Here is a 20,195-nt window from a genome sequence, read left to right as displayed (position 1 = left end):
CGAACTCTTATCGTCTCGTGTATTGAATTGCTAGTTTTAAAGAGAAATCAACGTTTTTGAATTTCAATGTGTTAATGAACAAAACATAAACGACAAATTAAAATGATTCACATATCTATAATTTAGTACACAGCCTTCAAAAAAATAACTTTGTATTTTGTTAAAGAAACATTATGTTCGATTGAGCGACATTCAAATTCAAATGCAAAGATAACGACAATAAACTATTCTGATCTACTTAATTATGGTCAAGGGTGCCGTTAAAGCGCATTTTGAACAAGAAAAGCATTGGAGAATCACTCCGAGCAACTATTATTTCATGGTAAAGAAAGGGTCAAAATGCTCATGTAAATCATGTTGGATGATTACCAGACGCGCTCTAATTGTCAATTTATGCTTTTTCGCAGGGTCCCATTCCCTCTGGAGGGATGCCAAACATACTGGGCAAATCAGAATGCGAAAACAAAAAAGCCTTCAAGACATCGACGTCCACCTCAATTAATTAATTAATTAATTAATTATTAATATTATTATTTGTTGCGTTTATAAATAAATAAATGGTTGGCCGCTGCCCACTGGCATATTAGTCAATCCAGCACAAAAAAAACCCAAAACCGACTCACAAGTCACCAGAAAAGAAAGTTCCGCAGTCTGTCCTCCTCCTCCACCCCATAATTCCGTATGTCCCTTTATATCCCGCCGACCTCCGCCAACCTCAATTGTTTTTCGCTGCCGCATTTCGTCCAACACTTGAGACGCAATCCATGTCGCAGACCATCAAATATTGGCTATCGGAGCACCCAACCATCTTAAACTTCCGCTGGAGCACCACCCACTCATGGGGATCCACCTGGTCCTTCCTCTTCACCGCCATCCCCGCCTACATCGCCGCCGCCGCCGCCCTCCACCTATTACTCACCCTCTTCCGCCGCCGTGACCGCCCTGTCCCGCTCGGCCCAATCCCTGCCGTCCACAGCCTCTGCATGGCCCTCATATCCGCCGTCATCTTCGCCGGAATCCTCGTCTCCTCCGCCGCCGAGATTCGCGAAACCCGCTGGTTCTGGAGGCGCACCAAGACCACCCCCTTCCAGTGGCTCCTGTGCTTCCCGCTCGGCACCCGCCCTTCCGGCCGCGTCTTCTTCTGGTCCTACGTCTTCTACCTCTCCCGATTCCTCCACCTCCTCCGCACATTCTTCAACATCCTCCGCCGCCGGCGCCTCACCTTCTTCCACCTATTCAACCAGTCCATCCTCATCTTCATGTCGTTCCTCTGGCTCGAATTCTCCCAATCGTTCCAGGTCCTCGCCATACTCTCCACCACTCTGCTCTACTCCGTCGTCTACGGCTACCGGTTCTGGACCGGAATCGGGCTCCCCGGCGCGTGCTTTCCCTTCGTGGTGAACTGCCAGGTGGTGCTGCTCGGCTGCAACTTGGTCTGCCACGTCGGCGTCCTCTCCCTGCACATTTTGAAAGGCGGCGGGTGCAACGGGATCGGTGCTTGGCTTTGCAATTCCGTCCTCAACGGCGCGATTCTGTTGCTGTTCTTGAAATTCTACGTGAAAATGTATTTGAAGAATTCAGCGGTGGTTGATGAGGTTGTGAGTTCGCCCACGCATTTGGGATCTGAGTCGGAGTCAAAGCCTGTGGTTAAAGAAAAGTATTGTTAACGATAAAAATTTAGTGACGCATAAATTTCGATAAGGCTGTCTGATTAGATTAGTTCTCGCATCCGTGTGGACAAGTAAAATTCCTTGCGAACGGTGTGATTGGGCTGCCCTACCCAAGCTAGTTTCTCGATTTAGTAGGTTCAGGAGTAGATGGAAATAAGCTTCATTGTGAATAATATTTTTCCTAAAATAAATTTGAATGTTCTCTATTTTTTATTGGAGAGGACAAAATCCTAGTGTTGGATTTTGTAAGGGATTTTATGTTTGCTATTTGGGCTCCGATGTTTTCATACACAAATTAACGGAAAAACTTACAAATGTATAAAATCGATGAAGGGCTTGGACAGCCTGAAGGATGGCGTATCTACTTCAAAATTAAAATCGATCCTATTATTTAGGGGTTTATGTACTTTTCTTCTATTCATACTAGAAATTTTGGTAGAGACGAGAATAGATAGTTGAAATATAAGAGATTTTATATGCTTAACCACATTTTCCTACCATCCTCATGTTATTTTGGTTGTTGAACGTTCCACTTGAATGGTCAACCAAATTCAGCATAAACAATTAAATTATATTTTTGTAAACCATATGATTTGACAATTGATGATTGGATTCATTATTTAAATTATTTAAAATAAAGTCAATCAGTAACCCACTTTATATTGTTTACAAAATATGATTTAAAAAAATAATCTCGTTTACTTTTTCCCTTAAAATTTATGAGTTTGATCATTATGCGATAAAAATTAATTTGTTGTTGTCATTGCGTGCGTAAACATGATTTTTACTTGTAAAATGAAAAATTAATGTGCTAATAGGATGTGACATCTTTTTTAAAGTAGGAACGGCGAAATCGGTATTGAAGATCCATTTTTTCAAATTTTTTAGGGAAAAATTAAGGGAGCTTTAACGAAATACTTCAGATACTGTTCATTTTAATGAAAAATCATATTTTTACTCTAAAAAGTCAATCATAGTACTATTCACTTACAACACCTTTTGTATTTTCGTTAAAACTCAAAATTTTCAAGCCATTTTCATTAGCGCAAAAAATCGAACTTAGGACGTGTCGTATAAAATACAGGCTTGAAACTCATATCAACAATTGGACCACCCCGCGGTGGTTAATTTTTTAGAAAAACTAATGAAAATGACTTGAAAACTTTGAGTTTTAACGATAAGGACAAAATAAAGGGTAAAGTGAATAGTACCATAATTGACTTTTTAGTGTAAAAATATGATTTTTCGTTAAAGTGAACAGTACCGTGGGCTTTTCGTTAAAACTTCCTAATTGTTTTAAGGTGATAACCTAACTAATTATGCGCATGGATGTGCAAGAATAATTACATCACCAGATTGCCAGTTGAATACAATTTTTTTATTTTATTTTAATCTTAAAATTTTCAACTTTGGGCCTTTGGCGTGACCTAACCAATTACGGCATTTGAAAACACTAAATTTCAAAATTCCGGAAACAATCGAATTGACATTAGAATCTCATGATTCCGATTCCATCCGTCCGAAAATTCGAATATCCTAATCATGTACGCTAAAGGGCTAGCAAAATTTGGTGATAATTTGGGCCTAAAGGCCCAACACAAAACAAAGCAGAGCCCAAATCCAGAAACATAAGGGCTAAAAGAAAAGCGAAGAAAAACCCAATTCATAGTGAAGGCTTAAGAGTCAAATTCCCCTGTTAAATAGCAACCATTTTCTAACTTGATCACATTTGTTTTTTGTTGGATAAACCTGGATTTAATACATCCCAGTTTTTTTTTTTTTTTTTTTTTTCGGTTCTTTGTCATCCAAATCCAATCCGATCAGCCCCGACGTAGCTTGATTACCTCTATCAACCTTCATCAAAGCCGGTCGTGGCTTGATCACTAGCAACTCAATTTTCTCCTTGATTTTCACGATTGCATTCCCTTTCCTACCAACATGTATTTGGATGAATCCAATGTTTAGCAACACATGACATTGTCGAGAAGTATTATCGAGCCACAAAGAACAGGTACGTGTCTTCATATTTGCCCTAAAGTTTTGTTCATCCACATGTTTTTTTTTTGGTTTTGCACTTCTGTCTTCTTGATCTTGATCACTCGCTGACATTAGAGTCTTCATGCTCTTGTGATTGATGACTTTTTTGGTCGGATTAGATCTTAATTTGTAGCTGGTTAGTCTTTCGTTTGTTTGTTTGTACATTGTCAATTCTTCATTTTGGTTTCCATAACTAGAAATGTTCTGCTTTCAATCTGATTAAGTCAGTCAGTTATGACAGTATACGTGTCTTTTCATGCTTAAGTTTTAATCTTTTTTGCCGTACGTAAGAGTAAATTAAAGTGTCGCTTTGTCAAAAACATAAAACTTGGATCTTCTCTGCAATTTTATCCCTTCAGATATGGATGGATTCATTGAGGCACATCCATCAGTCTGCTGCTTCACTTGCATCAGACTCCATCACCAAACAGCAGTCGTGATTCTCGTAGTAGTGAAAACTAAGATTGCTTTTCTTTTTTTTCCCCTTAATATTATTTCTTATTTTTTGAGATATATCAAAGAGGAAGCTAGTAGATTTGTTGTTTCAATCAAATTATCGAATTTTATCGTCCAATGTATTTTATTTTACACCAACCAAATTTTATCCAACAAATCTAACAGCTTTATTAATTTAGCTTTTTGACTCGTTCTCTATTTCTACAAAAATAAATACTTCCATATTCGCACTTAATTTTGCTCATCATTTACCTAAACTGCTAAACAAAAAAAGACATTATCTCGAACGGCTTACACAAATAGGCCGAGTTCTAGCGATCCTGGAAAAATATCATTTGCCTATTTATGATATTTTCCTTTTTGCTCATTTAGCTATATTATTTTTGGCATTTATATTTTTGGTGTATTTATATATAAATCGCCTTTTATTTTTGGCCATTTTTACAAAACCCGCTTTATCTTTTTTTTCTGGACTTCTTCGACAACACAAACTTACTCTTCGTTCTCGGAGAAAAAACTTCTCTCTAACTCAACTTTGGCATGAGGTATCAATATTTTTCCCCAGTTTTTCTGAATTTTAAACTCCTTCACACGTACATTGTTTTGTTTTCCCATTATTTTGTGTTTTGAGATTGAATTTCAACCTTTATACTTGTTCGTGATTATATGTCAATTACCCAAAAAGTAGTGGCATCGATATGTGAAAATTTAATCATCACACCCCCTTTGTTTTTCATACCAGAGTGGCTTGTCTTTGTATCTTAAGGATAAATTAGGGTTTGAAGGTTTTCTTTAAAGAATTGTTATTAACACATCAATAAAAAGTCACTGTGACACGTTAATAAAGCTCAATTCATATTGTGAGGATATATTAAGATATAGAAGTTTAATTGTTATTGGCACGTTAATAAAGTCACCATGCATTGGAATTGCAAAATATCCCAAACTGCATGATAAATAAGGCTCCAATTTTGTGCCACAATTCAGTTTATTACATATATAAATATATGTACAGTGTTATTGTGTTTCTTAATTATTACATTCATATTTAAATTCGGGGACATTTGAAGTAAATTTTAAAACCACATTTTATTAATATTGCAGCTGCATTGAGGGAGGTTTTTCCTGGAACGAGATGGATGTTTGCAGTCCTTTGAAACCAGATTGTAAACTAAAACACAGGCCTTTGTCTCCTATTAGAGTTGTGAGGGGTGTCTTATGTTTAGTAGTATTTCTCTCAACAGCGTTCACGATTCTTGTCTGTTTTGCTCCAATCATTGCTGTATTATTGCGCCTTTTGAGCATACATATCAGCAGAAAAGCAACCTCCTTACTCTTTGGCATTTGGCTGGCCTTGTGGCCCTTCCTTTTTGAGAAGATCAACGGCACGAAAGTGATTTTTTCTGGTGAGACCGTGCCACCCAAGGAACGGACGCTGCTCATTGCCAACCATAAAACCGAGGTTGATTGGATGTACTTGTGGGATCTCGCGTTGCGTAAGAGGTCTCTCGGACACATCAAGTATGTGCTAAAGAGCAGCTTGATGAAGATACCGGTTTTTGGTTGGGGGTTTCACATTCTAGAGTTCATCCCGTTGAAGAGGAAGTGGGAAGCTGATGAACCGGTTATGCGGAAAATGCTTTCATCATTTGCTGATCCTGCAGACCCTCTTTGGCTCGCCATTTTTCCTGAAGGAACTGATTATAAGTACTACTTTTTACCCCCTCTATTGTTTTTATCAACGCATTGGTATGTACTTTTAGATTATTAGGTTGAAGTTAATATATTCAGGCTATTAATCTCCATTCGGTTATATAATTAGTCCAACTATAATATAGACGTTCTGCATGTTAGGGTTTGTATTTATTTGATATAACAGATGAATATATGAATATTTAGTTTTCTTTTTGTATCTATACAGTGAAGAAAAATGCAAAAGGAGTCAGTTGTTTGCTTCTGAAACTGGACTTCCTGTACTGTCACATGTGCTGCTTCCAAGAACAAAAGGCTTTTGTGCTTGCTTGGAAACTCTAAGAAGTTCTTTGGATGCAGGTTGTTTATACAAAACTCCACTCTCTGATTTTTCCACGAAATTTCTTACCGAACATTTTGAAAATTGTGTGCGCATGTGCCGTGTTATACGCATATGAGCCCTGATGATCTATATTGTGCTGCAGTTTATGACTTGACGATCGCATACAAGAATCAATGCCCTTCGTTTCTAGACAATGCGTTCGGCGTGGATCCATCAGAAGTTCACATACATGTTCGGCGCATCCCTATTGAAGAGATCCCCGCTTCTAACACAGATGCAGCCTCTTGGTTAACAGAAGCATTCAGGCTCAAGGACAATCTACTGTCCGATTTTGACGATCAAGGCCATTTTCCTAATGAAGGAGGAGAAGAAGAGCTTTCTACATTCAAGTGCTTGGTAAATTTTATCTTGGTAATTGTTTTGACTATCATGCTGATTTACCTAGCCATTTTTTCATCTGTCTGGTTTAAAGTATACATCGGTTTATCATGTGCGTACCTTGCCACAGCTACTTATTTTGATTTTCAACCGATGCCAATTTTAGACTTTGTTCAAGCAACATGTGTTTGCAATAGAGCAAGAATTGAATAGCAATTACAGGAGAAATAAAATGTGCAAATTACCAATTTTTGAAGTGTTTTTGGAATGTTTACTGTTACTATATATTGTTGGACTTGCACCTGTGTGTGTTGGCTGCCAAATTTCTTATGCCGAAACAGGAGAAGAACAACTAGGACGTCACCGTAACGGTTTATTCCCATCCCAACCTAAGTAACCAGTCATTGTCTTGAGGCAAGCAATAGATACAAACTTCATTGTTTTAGTCACTGCAGCACATAATTTAAGGAGAGCTGTAAATTTTGCCAGTAGCATGCTATTGCTCGGGGATTCTTCATTCTTTGAAACCACATAAATAGATCTACAAATAGACCACTTGAAATATGTAAAGTTTGGAACTTTGGACTCCCAGAAGAGACTTGTCATTGTTTCACAGAATTACTGTGAATGTCTAACATCTTCAGCTTTGGATGTAATCTTCCTGCAATGAGTTAACTTGTTTAGTACAGTGCAAATAAAAAAAACAGCGTCATGTTTGAAGTGCTTTCATTGCTTCTGATAATATTCGATAGAAAAAGTTAAAGATGCTTAAGAATGTAAAAGCAACTTGGATTTTTATTAAATAATTTGACACACAAATAAGTGTTTTTTTTCTTGTAAAGAAGTAATTTCATACACAGATTAGAAAAAAAAAATTGGGGTTAATCTCATCTTTATGCTTAAACAAACAAAGGAAACTTGCATGCAATAGAAAACAATGAAACCCCGACAGTGCCAACGATTAAACGAAAACGCATTTTGCTTGGCTCTGCTGTAAAAAATCATTCATTTGCCGTCTGCCGTCTGCCTGCTCATTGATCTTTATGGCCAAACATTGTCTTCCAATAATTGACCAACCGTTTAAACGGTTGCTTATATCAAAGCGATGTAGGAGGTTTGTTTCATTGGCCAACCGTTTAAACGGTTGCTTATATCCAAAGCGATGTAGGAAGCTTGTTTAATCGACCAACCGTTTTAGTCGTTCCTGCTGTTTGTCTTTTATACAAACACGAATCAGGTCAGTTGACTAAATGTCATGTTGACCCCCTTATATGTGTTGTGTTCGCGTTAAGCCACGAGTTGATTGGCACACAAATATAATACAATGATATAATATTAACATACAATAACTCATACTATTCAATTCAAATATGAGAAAAATTATCATTTTATTGATAAACCATTTAGATGAGCATTGTCAAATTTTGTAAAGGTCCTATCTTTGCTAACATTTCAAGCGTTTACGTGTAGTATTTAAAATTGTAGCCCTAAAAAGGGTTATTCTTAACGAGGAATGATTAAAGGCAAAGTTTTTGCTACCATCATACATTCAAATCTTATGCGCATTGTGTCATTTGTATATATAAACCACTAAACAGGATTTCAAGAAACACTCATCCCACCTCAAATCTTATGTGCATTATTTTATTTACCAAATTACCAAGAAATTACCAAATTGCTAAAATGGTTGACACGATCACACATCAGATATTACCATTCAGAAGTAAAGCAAAAGTTAAAGCTAAACAACCGATAAGGTAAGTTTCCTAAATAGGAAAGTAGTGACAAAAGATTGCCCACCAATACTTTGATGACGTGGCGAGCTCCCATTAGTGCATTACCCAGTAAACGTTAGTGCTTCCGGAGCATCGGGGAACACCCCACTATGGTATCCCACGTCACGTAAAGAGAGGAAGAATTTAAAATACCAAAATTAGCCCTGGAATACAAGTATAAATACCAATCGCCAAGCAGAAGCTCACACCACCAAATCAGATTGAATCGTAATTCCAGCAACTGCCCTCGACTCTTTCTTCGTTTTCAGTTATCATGGCGATTAAGCTCTATCTTCTTCTTTCTCTCGTCTCGTTAGGTACGTACCTCATCCTTCTCAACAACTAAACTCGATTGATTACGGTAATTAATACAGTGATTAACTTAATCTCATCAACTTGTTTTTGTTTCTGGGTAATGTTCCTCTAACTGCAGCTGCAGGTAAAGTAGTGTACGCGACACAAGTCACGCTCCAAAACCGTTGCACCTACACAGTATGGCCGGGAACTCTCTCCGGAAACGGCGCTGCAATTCTTGGAGACGGCGGTTTTGCATTGGCCCCGGGTACATCGGTCCAGCTCACCGCCCCTCCCGGATGGTCCGGCCGGTTCTGGGGGAGAACCGGCTGCACCTTCGACGACGCGGGAAATGGAAACTGCGTCACCGGCGACTGCGGATCGCTAAAATGTGCCGGCGGTGGCGCGCCTCCCGTGACATTAGCGGAGTTCACGATCGGGTCCAACCCAGGGGACAAGGACTTCTATGACGTCAGCCTGGTGGACGGTTACAATGTGGGTATGGGGTTGTGGGCCACCGGCGGAACCGGCGACTGCCAGTACGCGGGGTGCGTGACGGACTTGAACGGCAGCTGTCCGGCGGAGCTGCGGGTGATGGATTCGGGGTCTGGGGTGGTGGTGGCGTGCAGGAGCGCGTGCGCGGCATTTAACACGCCGGAGTTTTGCTGTACTGGGGAGCACGCAACGCCGCAGACGTGCTCGCCGACGCAATACTCGGAGATGTTCAAGACAGCGTGCCCTTCTGCGTATAGCTACGCTTACGATGACGCTTCAAGCACTTGTACCTGTTCGGGGTCGGACTACTTGATTACATTTTGCCCAGCCGGGTCATCATAAGCTAATGATCCATTAATCTGCAGATTGGTATTGGTAGAAATTAAATTTTAGATATGAAGGACCCTTGTACTTATGGGTTTAATTAAACCCTTACTTGTTTTCTTGGGAGACACTAATTAATCGGTATATGATGTTTGGTATGGCTAGGGTTATGTAGCAAATTTATTATTATTATTATCTTTACTAATTAATAAAACTCATTGTCAACCAAAATCCTTAGTTTAACCTTCTAATTAAAACAGAACATGAATAAGAAATACGGGGCAGAAATGTAATTTCACACAACTAAATTTTTTTTTTTTTTCAAAGCCTCACCTCACCTACATGTAATCCTAACATATATCTAATTAAATAAATAAATAAAAACTTGTCACTCCCACATTCTCTATCACTCTCTTCCTCTCTCTTTCTATTTCAAAAACAAAAATAAAATATTTTCTCACACTTAGTGTGTGCCCATATGCTAGTTATTATTATGTTAGAAATTTTATGACCAAGTCTGTGTGTGGTTATGCTCGCTTAATTATTTCTCGAATTATAGGTAGATTTCTCTAGTTGTAATTCCCATGCATCTTCGTTATTGTGGATCGTATTATTTTTTCTTTTCTTTTGAAAGTGTTTTAGTTAGCAGCTTGATTACGTGGATTCTTCCTGTTGCAATTAGTTTTCACATATTTTTTTTAACTTTTTATACGTTTTCTGTAAACAACGAGGATCATGATTAATAAAAAATGTGTGTGAGGCTAAAAGTATATGTGCTTATCATTTCCGACGATGCAAATAGACTGTAATGTTCATATGAATATGATAGATATCTATAAATTTTCATGCTCTTGCATTTGCATATGCTTGTCTTAATTTCCGAGGCTACGCAAACGTGTGCATGCGTTTGTTTTGTTTGATATTTTGCATTCATTTTTTTTTTCATTTCAAACCGATGCTTCTCTCCTTTTGTCACTTTCTTCTTCTTCAACCAAGCATCGACAGTGCTAGTTACACCAATACCCTCCCTCTCTTGTGGAAGCCCTCATATCCTATAAAATAAACGGTTCGTCGTATCTTGGAATTATGGACGAGTCCGAAGAAAACCACGCGTATTAGCTTACTAATTAATGTGAGAATCTTTTCCGACCATTTTGAGCCACTCTAAAACGAAAACTCGAACTGATCGAGGAAACAAAAATTACTAAATGAGTTTAGGACATTTAGCTTGAGTTTGGGTTTGGTATATCAACTGAAAATATGCCTTACGAGAACCGTACTTCAGGTTTAAATCTGATTTCCATAATAGATGCAATAACACTAATGAAACACATCAAACTAACGACGTCATTGAAAAGGAGTCCAACCATCAACCACCACATCTTGTAGTCTACAAAATATGGTTTAAAAAGATGATCCATCAAGCAGCACCCTGCAGCTAAAACTACCCTTCTCTATGCCATGCGGACGTCACATGAGCAAATTTCACGGAACAAACAAAATTCAAGTAACGTGAGATGAAAATTGAGTTTCAGGAGATTAAGCGGCGAAATTTAAGCTATAGGGAGAAGGCGAGTTCGATGTTGAATTCGGGGCGCGGGGGTGGCGTATAACAAAATAAGCCAAATAAAAAACGCTAAAGTTCCGACCTAAGTAAGAAAAACAGAGGCTTTTTCTTCCTTTCAAATTTCAAGGCCTTGGGCCAAACCACTGTGCAAACAACTCAACAAGCTTCTTTCCCTAATTTTTTTTCTTCCCTTTTTTGTGGAATCCCCCTTGCATTTCTAAATTTCTCTACAAGCAGCTTTCCTCTTCGAAAGCCGCATGTCACCTTCCCGGCCCAACTTTGTTTTAATCTATTGGGCCGTGCTGAATGGAACCCTAACATCTAACAGGCCCAGCATTAAAATGCCACCACCTTTACCCTAAAATTACAACCCTAAAAAAATTACCAAAAAAAACAAGGAAATAGAACCGCCTATTTTTTTACAGGAGTCCCTTTTGAGGAACTGTTGCTTGAAAACCAACCGTATATGCTGCTAATCCATGACGTTCTCATCTCACTAGAGCCTGTGCACTGCCCTTGTGCTTCGTCTTTACTACTGAATAGGGTTTGATCCGAGCAGTCGAGCGAAGCCCCGCATGCCGAATTGTATGATTGACAAGCTGAATAGCAGACGCGGAGCCTGTTGTCCCCGTCCTTGTCACACTTTTGAATTGATATCTGCAAGGACACGGTCGGATTCTTAGTATTAGAGAGAGATGATAAAGGTGAGAGAAGGTGATGGAGAAAATGAGAAGGGAATGTCGGGTTGTGGAGTGGGGAGGCAACTTACCCAGCAAGCCAGCTGCTTCGCGGTCATATCACAGTAGCTGGTTCTGAAGATGCTAAAAAGTTTCCGGGCGCCACCAGGAAACAAACGGTGGTAGTTGGGCATGACCACTACATCCTCAAGCTGCTGCAATATGCTTGGTTCACTGGGTGCACAGTGCTGTCCCGCACCAGAGTGGACGTTTTCCAGCACATCTTTACAAACTTTAAGGCTGGACTGGAGCATGGTGCTGTTCTGGCATGAGTAGCCTGCATAGTCAGAGCAGCGGAATTCACAGACTCCATCATCACAAACACCTCCGTGAAGGCTGCATTGCTCATCACAAACCGCTGCATTCCATACACAAGCAATGTTATCAGAAAACAGCTGATAGTCATAATTTTAGCAGTCATCATGAACATGACATGGTGCAAAGAATTTAGAAGGTGGTCCTAAATAATTCAACCGGCATCAGTCATGTGTCTGAAAATTAGGCGATCATTCTCGAGTTGGCTACATTGGCCATATAGACAAACTGGAAGAAGAAAAACGAGAAAAAGAGTGCATACCAGTGGAGCAGTCAACACCAGTGTAGCCTTTATTACATTCGCACAGCCCATCAGAAAGGCAGCTTCCACGTCCATTACAGTTGCTTGGGCAGGTGCCTGCAAATATCATAATTTCAGTAGTGGTTCTAGGTAAATGGTGCATCATTGCATCTTGTGTTCAATACAATAAAAACAATGAAACCCTATATGAGGTGCTTACGTTTACTACAATCAGAACCATGAAACCCTAGAAAACAGTGACATCTTCCTTCAACACAGTCTCCATTGAAATTGCATGACTTTGGACATTGTCCATTTCCAGGAACTAGGGCTTTACTACAGAGTTCATCGTACGCCGGGCATAACAATTCCCCTGAAAGAGGAATATTTCAAGCTTTAATCATGGTAATGCACATGGAAAGATTAAGAAGGAAAATGATAGATAGAACAGCATCATTACCATTAAATCCTGGGAACTGAAGGGGTCCACCAACTTCAGGACATACTTTCCACATACCATCCACAGCAACCTGAAAATCGATAAACGATTAAATATGAGACAAGAAGATTGCAGGGGAAATAAAATATGAAGCAGGTTCAAATATAAAGATCGCTTGTCTATTTTATGGTTGATAAAGCTACCGCGATCCCAATGTGCACCCAATAATCTAGAGCAGATGCAAAAGAGCACAATCATTGGAATAACATACCTCTAACGAATTGTTAATACATCTGTGCTGATAACATCCATTTCCTTGGGTCATAGAACCCCGTACAAACCCTGTGCGTACCAAGGATGAAGCCATACACCTACAAATGACAAGATGAATAATCATTAGCAACATCTTGCAATTTATAACTGCATCCAACAACTCAATAAGAAAGCAATGTTCCTATTTTAGTAAGGTGGAATTGGCTTTGAAATCTCACCTAGAGTTACTTCCTCGTACTTCACCCAACATTCTGTCAGGTGGTCGAGCGCTGTTAGTGTCAGTACATGATCCATCAGAGTAGGCAACGAAATAGGTGCAATAATCAGCCAGTGGGGACTGCCCACCTGAAAAGGTCATAAGAAACAGAACTCACATCAAGCCTCAAACCAGGTACTATGGGTAACCGATATTACAATACCCCAAATGATGAAATGCTTACTAACCAGTTCAAATATGATACGGTAAATTACAAATGCAAAAATTATACCTTTGTTAGCCTGGGGAAAATAGCGTGCCCACTGGGGTAGGTCTCCACTGTAACTTACGATTGGACAGTAACCTTCTGCTTCTCTGTTGTATGTACATCCTGACAATTGGGTTGTGTTGCAGTGATATGCCCCCTTCCAGAAATTGCAAGGGGAAGTAACAAATTCAGTTCCTTGGCTGCGGCCCCAATCAAGAGTGTCCGCCATACTATAATTAGCCTGGTACCATCCACTATCTTCTAATAAAGCAAGTGTCATTTTTGAAACCACAGATCTTGTATCCACTGACCCCGTCATAATTTCATTCATTAGAAGTCTTTTCTCCCAGTGTGACCCTGAAAGTTATTAGATGTACAATGATTATTAAACATTTAAATGCTATCACTATGTTGGTATAAATCCTTTTTTTTTTTTTTGGTAGGGGGATCTGCTACAGTTCTTACTATCTATCAACTGTAAAGATTCTCTTTTTGGCATTTCAAACTCTCCTGAATATAGTACATGAAAATATGGTTCCTCATGTTATATAACAGATCATCCATAAATTTTAACTAAAGTACAGCATATTGTTGATATAACATCTGCAACATAGCGTACAACTTTTAGAGTACCTGATGTGCCACGCCCTCCACCATCTTCTAGCTCTAAACCCGTGAAATTCTCAGAGAATGCCTGCCAGAAAAACATTCAACCATTAATTTTCCCCGAAAATATATGGCTTTCTTGAGCAGCACAGCAAATCCATGCACAATAAATAGAGTTGATATTTACCTCATAATGATATCTTGAATGCATGACTACACGTGGAAGAACCACACGAGTCACCATACGCCCAAGCTTTTCATCCATTATTTGTTCTGTTACCTATAAATTGATAGCAAGTAAAATTTTGGGGCCAGTGTGTCGATTAACTTTCCATAATCATCAAAGAAACAGCATGTTTTTCAAAAATAAATTTCAGAGGACAAGTACAAAAGGAAAATCTAAAAGTTCCTAAAGGCTCTTATGCAGATCATGAGCTATTGTCTGTGAAATGTTGCGACAAGATGCAAGGATTATACTTTCGAAAGAAGAATAGTATTTTGGTACATTGAATACGATTAGAAAGTAGCATGCTGGTTAAAATTTCACTCAATTGACCGTATAGTAGTATAATGGGGCAGACTGATAAAGGCAGAACTCAAATTCTAGTTAAGGAGTGTATCTCATTTCTTGCAATTCCAAAGCACCTAGATGGATACAAATCTTATAGGCCTTAAGAATGGGGGGAAAATGATAAAGGCAAAGATGTATTATTTGAAGTTTCCAAAAGTTAAAACCAAAATACATAGATTTCAAGTGGTTGTTAAGGAATATTTTGATGCATTAGTAATAGTCTTTACCTGACTACGCCTTCTTTTCCTTTCATCCCTAAAATGAGCAAATGCATGGGGATCAAAACCGAGAACATGCATAACCTGAAAGGATCACACATTTTAATCAATAAGAAAGCACATCCATGTTATCAAATTTCATTAAGAGCCAACTGACCTCATGTATGAGAGTAGCAGAAAGTAAAGTTTCTGCTTCAGCCGTCAAATGGCGAGGAGCAACATTTACATGTCCTGTCCCCCAAAAATATAAAAGGATACTATCAGTCCTGATTTATATTGCAAGAAAGGCACAAGAATGTCTAGGAAACAATGCTCGATGAACGAATTACCAGCAATTGCACGGCCCCATTGATCACGTTCGCAAGCCACTGCCCATGCAAGGGTGTTCCCAGTGGTAGGTCTTGTTGTCACCAGAAGAACCAGGTCTGTTTCAGCAACACCCTCTGTAAAAGATCAACAATATGGTTAGTAGGATACTAGTGTATGTGCACATAATAAGACTTGCCACAAAAAAACTAAAATCACATGAAGCAATGAGCTTGATACACAACGGCCACCCTGCAAGTAAGATACCTTCAACATATTCACGTGGCAGTTGTACACCTCCATCCTGGCCGCATGCTGAATACCCACTCAACCGCAAGTTCCCCCTCACAGGTTCAACAGCTAGGGCTCTCTTGAACCAGTCTGCTGTTTGCCCTAGAGCCTGCATTCAAATACTTCTGAAGATTAGTTTCATGCATGCTTCAATTTTCCCGGACTGAGTAACATCATTATGTATCACCGCCAATACACCATCTACCATGTGCAAATTATATCTACTATGAACTGACATAGAAACTGTTTGATTAAGCAGAATCCAGAGACAAGAAACAGCACGAACAAAGTTGAATAAGAACAACATACAATGGTTGCATGAAGTACTAACTCGAAAAAATAAGACAGGTGGATACCATAGTACAATCTAACCTTGCGAAGGCGTTGTCTTTTGTCCTTCCCAGCTATATCATCCAAAGTGCAGTTATACCAGCAATCACCAGAAATTGGAGGATCACCATGAGGATTACAAGAAGGAGAGCCAGGAAGAGAAATAACAGGAGGCTCCCCAAGCTTCACAACATCGCCAACATTACGACAATCTCTATCAGGAGAGTGACCAACAGCATCATAATTTAAATATATTCTAATAGGCCTTTTAATATCCTTCTGCTGTACAGAGTACTTGGAAATTCCAAGTAATGCCCTACCCTTTTGGTGAAGGGGTTTTGATACACCAGACCCCTCATACACCTGCGGGGTAACAGTGTACACTTTGCGACCAGGTCGCCTCCGCTGTTTGATTATCTGGTCATGAATGCAGGAATGTGAAACAATGCTATCGGATAACAATTCTGGGCTTTGCCCTTGCAGAGTGTTTTCTTGGAATGATGCATTACTAGCTTGCAACCACATAAACAGCAATATAACCTGAAGCAAAACAAAAATACAAAAACCACATTTGTCAACGAAGCTAGCAAATTTAAACACCTCGGTTTTCAAAAGAGACCCAAACTTAATGTTGACACAGATTGGAGGGGAAAGATCAACCACTCTACACAATCCCAATACATTCACAAAACCAAAAGAAATGGCCGATCTAACATATATAGTCTCAGAATAGCTAAAACGGATATCAAACTACGAAGTTTCCAAATCCTAGAGGCTCAAATTAGCTCAAAAAGTGAACGCCACTGTTTCGTCTCGCTTCGACCCGAATCTGCTTCAACATAAAAAAACACGAACACGAACAATTGACCAAACCCAACCCACAGATCAGCTCAAATCTATTAAAAAAAAAAAAAAAACTGAAATGTGACCCTCCAGCCCATAGTGAACAGTTTCCACAAAAGGAAAGTTTAATTAGATGGAAGCATAACCAAGCAAAAGCAAACAGCTTGGAAAGTGGAAATCCATTCCGTACTAAACACAGCTGCTTCCATGAACCTAATCAAAGTAAAGGAAAGCCCTAACCCGATGTTTGGTTCCCGGGAAAAATAAATTAAAAAAAAAAAAAAACAGATATCAGACAACAAATTTAGGGTCATTGCAGTGCCAAAATCCCAAATTCTCCCATCTATTCCCGCAATTTCTGAGCAACCAAACACACCGTAAAGTCCTAACTCAAATTTTCCAGGGAACAAAAAACGGAAAAAAACTTAAACTCCAAATCGTCCAAGTGAAAAATAAAATTGAAAAAACTGAAAGAGCTGACCTTGAGGACGTCTACGGCGAATCTGGGAGAAGGACATGGACTACGCCGCATCATTACCTCCATGAAATGCGGGAAACTGAAACAATAAGGGCATCGATTCCATCAACTCGCCGGCGATTTTCCAAACGGCTTTAAAACCCAGAAAAATCGCTGGCTCTTCTGCATTTCAATCGACCCAATAATTTAATCAACGAAAACAATCTATTTCCCCCTTTTGGGCTTGTGGGGTTGGATTCGACAGCGCCGTACAGTGTGGGTCTTAGGTGCCTCGAGAGCACAAAAAAATGCTGCTGCTTTCGACGACTGATTCGAACGAGGAGCTCTCTGGTGCGGCCACTGAAAGCTTGGGTCTTTCGGGAATGCGAAGAACGCGGAATCAGTGACAGTGGAGACGAAGAAGAAGAAGACGAGGAGGAGGAGAGAGAGAGAGAGAGAGAGGGAAAGAGAGAGAGAGGAGGAGGAAGAGGTGCTAATGCTAAAAAATCATATGGATTGGGTGGGCTGGGTGCAGCTGATGATTTTATTTAATCTTTTTTATTTTTTTATTGGGGAATTTTTATTTATTTTATTTCCATTTTTATAAGGTTAGTAATTTGAAAAAAGATGGAAAGCAAAAGGACCACCATGTTGGGTAGAATTACGTTAGGCCCCATCCAACGTTTGATAATCTCGTTCATTAATTCTGTGTGTTTATTCATGGTAATGTCGCTTTAACATTCCGTAAATCGAAACTCTTTAAATTATGTTTTGTTTTCTGGGACAATATTTGGCAATGTTTCATGAAATATATAAGCTTTATTCCTCCTTGCCATCTCAATTTGAAATTTGGTTATGAGTTTCTTAAACCTGTAATTATCTTCAATTTTTTCATATTATTGCTTTTGCTAACTCCGAGGTGAAGAAACAAGCCCATTAAATTCTTTTATCTCACTAACTAAAAAAAGAGCATATCACGCTCTTACCTCGCTTTTGACGCCTTCTACTTTCATTCACGATCCAAGCTTCGATTTCAATATGAACTAAATCATCATATCCAAATTAGGATCGGCGGCTTCGCCAATCATCCATTAATGCGTAGCCTTTACTTTGTAACCTCTGGGGTGACATAGATCCAAGGGCTCGAAACACTTTATTTATTGTCGGAACCCCTGTCTACTACGCTCTGAGACATCCGAGAAAACTTTACTTTACAGAGAAAGAAGGTCAAATTGATGGTGGAATTTTCTGCAAATGCGTAGTTTCAACTCAGGTTTATTTTATTTCTTATAATATATCAAAATATTATTAATTCTTTTTGTGAACATAACATTATATTTATGCCTGCTCACAAAAAAAAAAAAACCATTATATTTATGTACATCTCGCTACAAATTGATCATATGCTCTACACGTGATAAAATTAACTAAAAGTTATGATAAAACTTACAATTAAAGCAAGAATGACAAAACTAAAGTTTAAAAAAGCTTAAATTGAAATTTGAAAATTCGAGATCCAAAGCTCAACCGAACCCGCAATACATAAAAGTTTTTGGTTTGGTTTTATGTGGTGGAGTTGTTTTGATTAATGTGTAAGCTAAGTAAGGAAACTCATATCGATATGAATTGGCTTTATTCGTTTTTTTTTTTCCTTTAAAAATGTAAGTGGATCAGGTCGTAACTCATGACGGTCCACCACCGCAACATGTGGATTACTTAACTTATCAATTATTAAATTATTCATAACACTTTTATTTTTTTTATTTTTTTTATTGGTGGTGTGGTGCATCATAATTATTAATAAAGCAATGTTTGACTACTTAAGAATAAGTAGAAACTTCAACTTAAAATTTTTCGTATTCGAATTACAGTGTTTTGTACTTATGGATTCATATTTTGAACAACCTTGCATAGGTCATTTTTGGCAAAAAAAATGAATTAAAAAAGTTATTTAATCAATCTATTGTAGCGATTACATAAACAATTCGTAATGCTTTTATTAATTTTGTCCATTTTTTTAATACAACTTGATGATTAAACGATCTTAATTTAAATTGATTTTTACAAAAACAATCTTTATAGTCAACTGACGTAAATTTATTTGAGCACACTCGTTCAATTGTTAGGTTAAAATACATTTACAAAAATATGATTCCAGGCAAAACATTCTTACATTTCTGTCTGCAAAACATGAAGCAATATTACCATTATTACAGCTCTGTGGGTGAAAAGAGTAAGGGTTGGTTTGGTATTACTATGCTTTGAAAAAAAAACTGCTTCTGTTGTACTGTGAGAATAAGCGGCTGTGAAATAAAGCTGTAGAGTGTTTGGTAAATTTTTTTATAAAAATGTTTTTGAAAAGAAAAAAAGCAGTATTATAGTGTTTGGTAAACTTTTATGTAAAACAGATGTGAAAAAAAGCTGGTTTTTCAAAGCTGGGTTTTGCAACTTCTTGTTTTTGGCTTTTTCACCCAAAACTGTGAAAAAAAAACTGAAGCTAAATGTTTTCCATACACAAAAAAGCTCCCAACTTTTTTTCATACCAATTTTTTTTTTAATCACCTCAATCTCAAACTGCACCTAATTTCCCCGACAATCACAATAACTTATACCCCAAAATACAATAATTTATCAGCTCAATACTTTCTCTTCGTTTCAAGTGAAGTAGACAGTTTACGTTTGTATTGATTTTGTCATTTAAATCTGAAATTATACGATCTTTAGATATTTAAAATGAATTATTATTAGCATTTTAAAATTCTCATTCTACACTCTAAATTTTTTATATTTAGAAAGAAAAATATATTTGTGGAATGCCAATAACACTTCCCTATTTAAATATAAAATTATAAGAACTATATTAGTCTATTTTATTCACTACAAATGAATATCATAATGATTTTTTATTTGTCTAATTTCTTTAAAAGAAGAAAGTTTTACTAAAATATAGATGGTTCGAAACGTTAAAATACATTAGGAAGTAAGCTTATAAAATAGTTATCAAAATATGTGTCAAAAGCACGTGTCTCCAAATTCTAAACCATTAACTTAAACCAAATGTTAATTATAAGAA

The 20,195-nt window shown here is 38.1% G+C and overlaps 4 protein-coding genes across 5 annotated transcripts; 3 read left to right on the top strand and 1 right to left on the bottom strand.

Moving 5' to 3' along the window:
- Window positions 1-568: 568 nt before the first annotated feature.
- Window positions 569-1,883, top strand: LOC126603798 (elongation of fatty acids protein 3-like). Its single transcript, XM_050270759.1, has one exon. The coding sequence runs from the start codon at window positions 765-767 to the stop codon at window positions 1,665-1,667; it is 903 nt and encodes a 300-aa protein (XP_050126716.1). The 5' UTR covers window positions 569-764; the 3' UTR covers window positions 1,668-1,883.
- A 1,580-nt stretch (window positions 1,884-3,463) lies between these two features.
- LOC126603794 (probable 1-acyl-sn-glycerol-3-phosphate acyltransferase 4) lies at window positions 3,464-6,824 on the top strand. Of its 2 annotated transcripts, none has more exons than XM_050270755.1 (4): window positions 3,464-3,681; window positions 5,268-5,870; window positions 6,085-6,215; window positions 6,341-6,824. In XM_050270755.1, the coding sequence occupies exons 2-4, from the start codon at window positions 5,299-5,301 to the stop codon at window positions 6,787-6,789; spliced, it is 1,152 nt and encodes a 383-aa protein (XP_050126712.1). In that variant the 5' UTR covers window positions 3,464-3,681; window positions 5,268-5,298; the 3' UTR covers window positions 6,790-6,824. The 2 variants fall into 2 exon arrangements, with proteins under 2 accessions (XP_050126712.1, XP_050126711.1); XM_050270754.1 differs by lacking the exon at window positions 3,464-3,681 and adding an exon at window positions 4,608-4,708.
- A 1,734-nt stretch (window positions 6,825-8,558) lies between these two features.
- On the top strand, window positions 8,559-9,695 carry LOC126603799 (pathogenesis-related thaumatin-like protein 3.5). Its single transcript, XM_050270760.1, has 2 exons — window positions 8,559-8,668; window positions 8,785-9,695. The coding sequence occupies exons 1-2, from the start codon at window positions 8,626-8,628 to the stop codon at window positions 9,480-9,482; spliced, it is 741 nt and encodes a 246-aa protein (XP_050126717.1). The 5' UTR covers window positions 8,559-8,625; the 3' UTR covers window positions 9,483-9,695.
- A 1,423-nt stretch (window positions 9,696-11,118) lies between these two features.
- On the bottom strand, window positions 11,119-17,650 carry LOC126603788 (uncharacterized). The gene is made up of 16 exons (XM_050270746.1): window positions 17,147-17,650; window positions 15,865-16,362; window positions 15,469-15,601; window positions 15,225-15,338; window positions 15,053-15,126; window positions 14,905-14,979; window positions 14,294-14,386; window positions 14,134-14,194; window positions 13,525-13,857; window positions 13,255-13,381; window positions 13,035-13,134; window positions 12,785-12,854; window positions 12,545-12,697; window positions 12,346-12,441; window positions 11,801-12,126; window positions 11,119-11,688 (listed from the first exon to the last, which is right to left on the bottom strand). Exons 1-16 carry the CDS (start codon window positions 17,207-17,209, stop codon window positions 11,443-11,445), a joined length of 2,562 nt encoding a protein of 853 aa, XP_050126703.1. The 5' UTR covers window positions 17,210-17,650; the 3' UTR covers window positions 11,119-11,442.
- Window positions 17,651-20,195: the final 2,545 nt, after the last annotated feature.

This window comes from Malus sylvestris, chromosome 15 (genome assembly GCF_916048215.2).
Source record: "Malus sylvestris chromosome 15, drMalSylv7.2, whole genome shotgun sequence".
Lineage (NCBI taxonomy): Eukaryota > Viridiplantae > Streptophyta > Magnoliopsida > Rosales > Rosaceae > Malus > Malus sylvestris.
The sequence above is the reverse complement of the archived record's forward strand: the minus strand, read 5'-3'. Positions and strand labels throughout refer to the sequence as shown.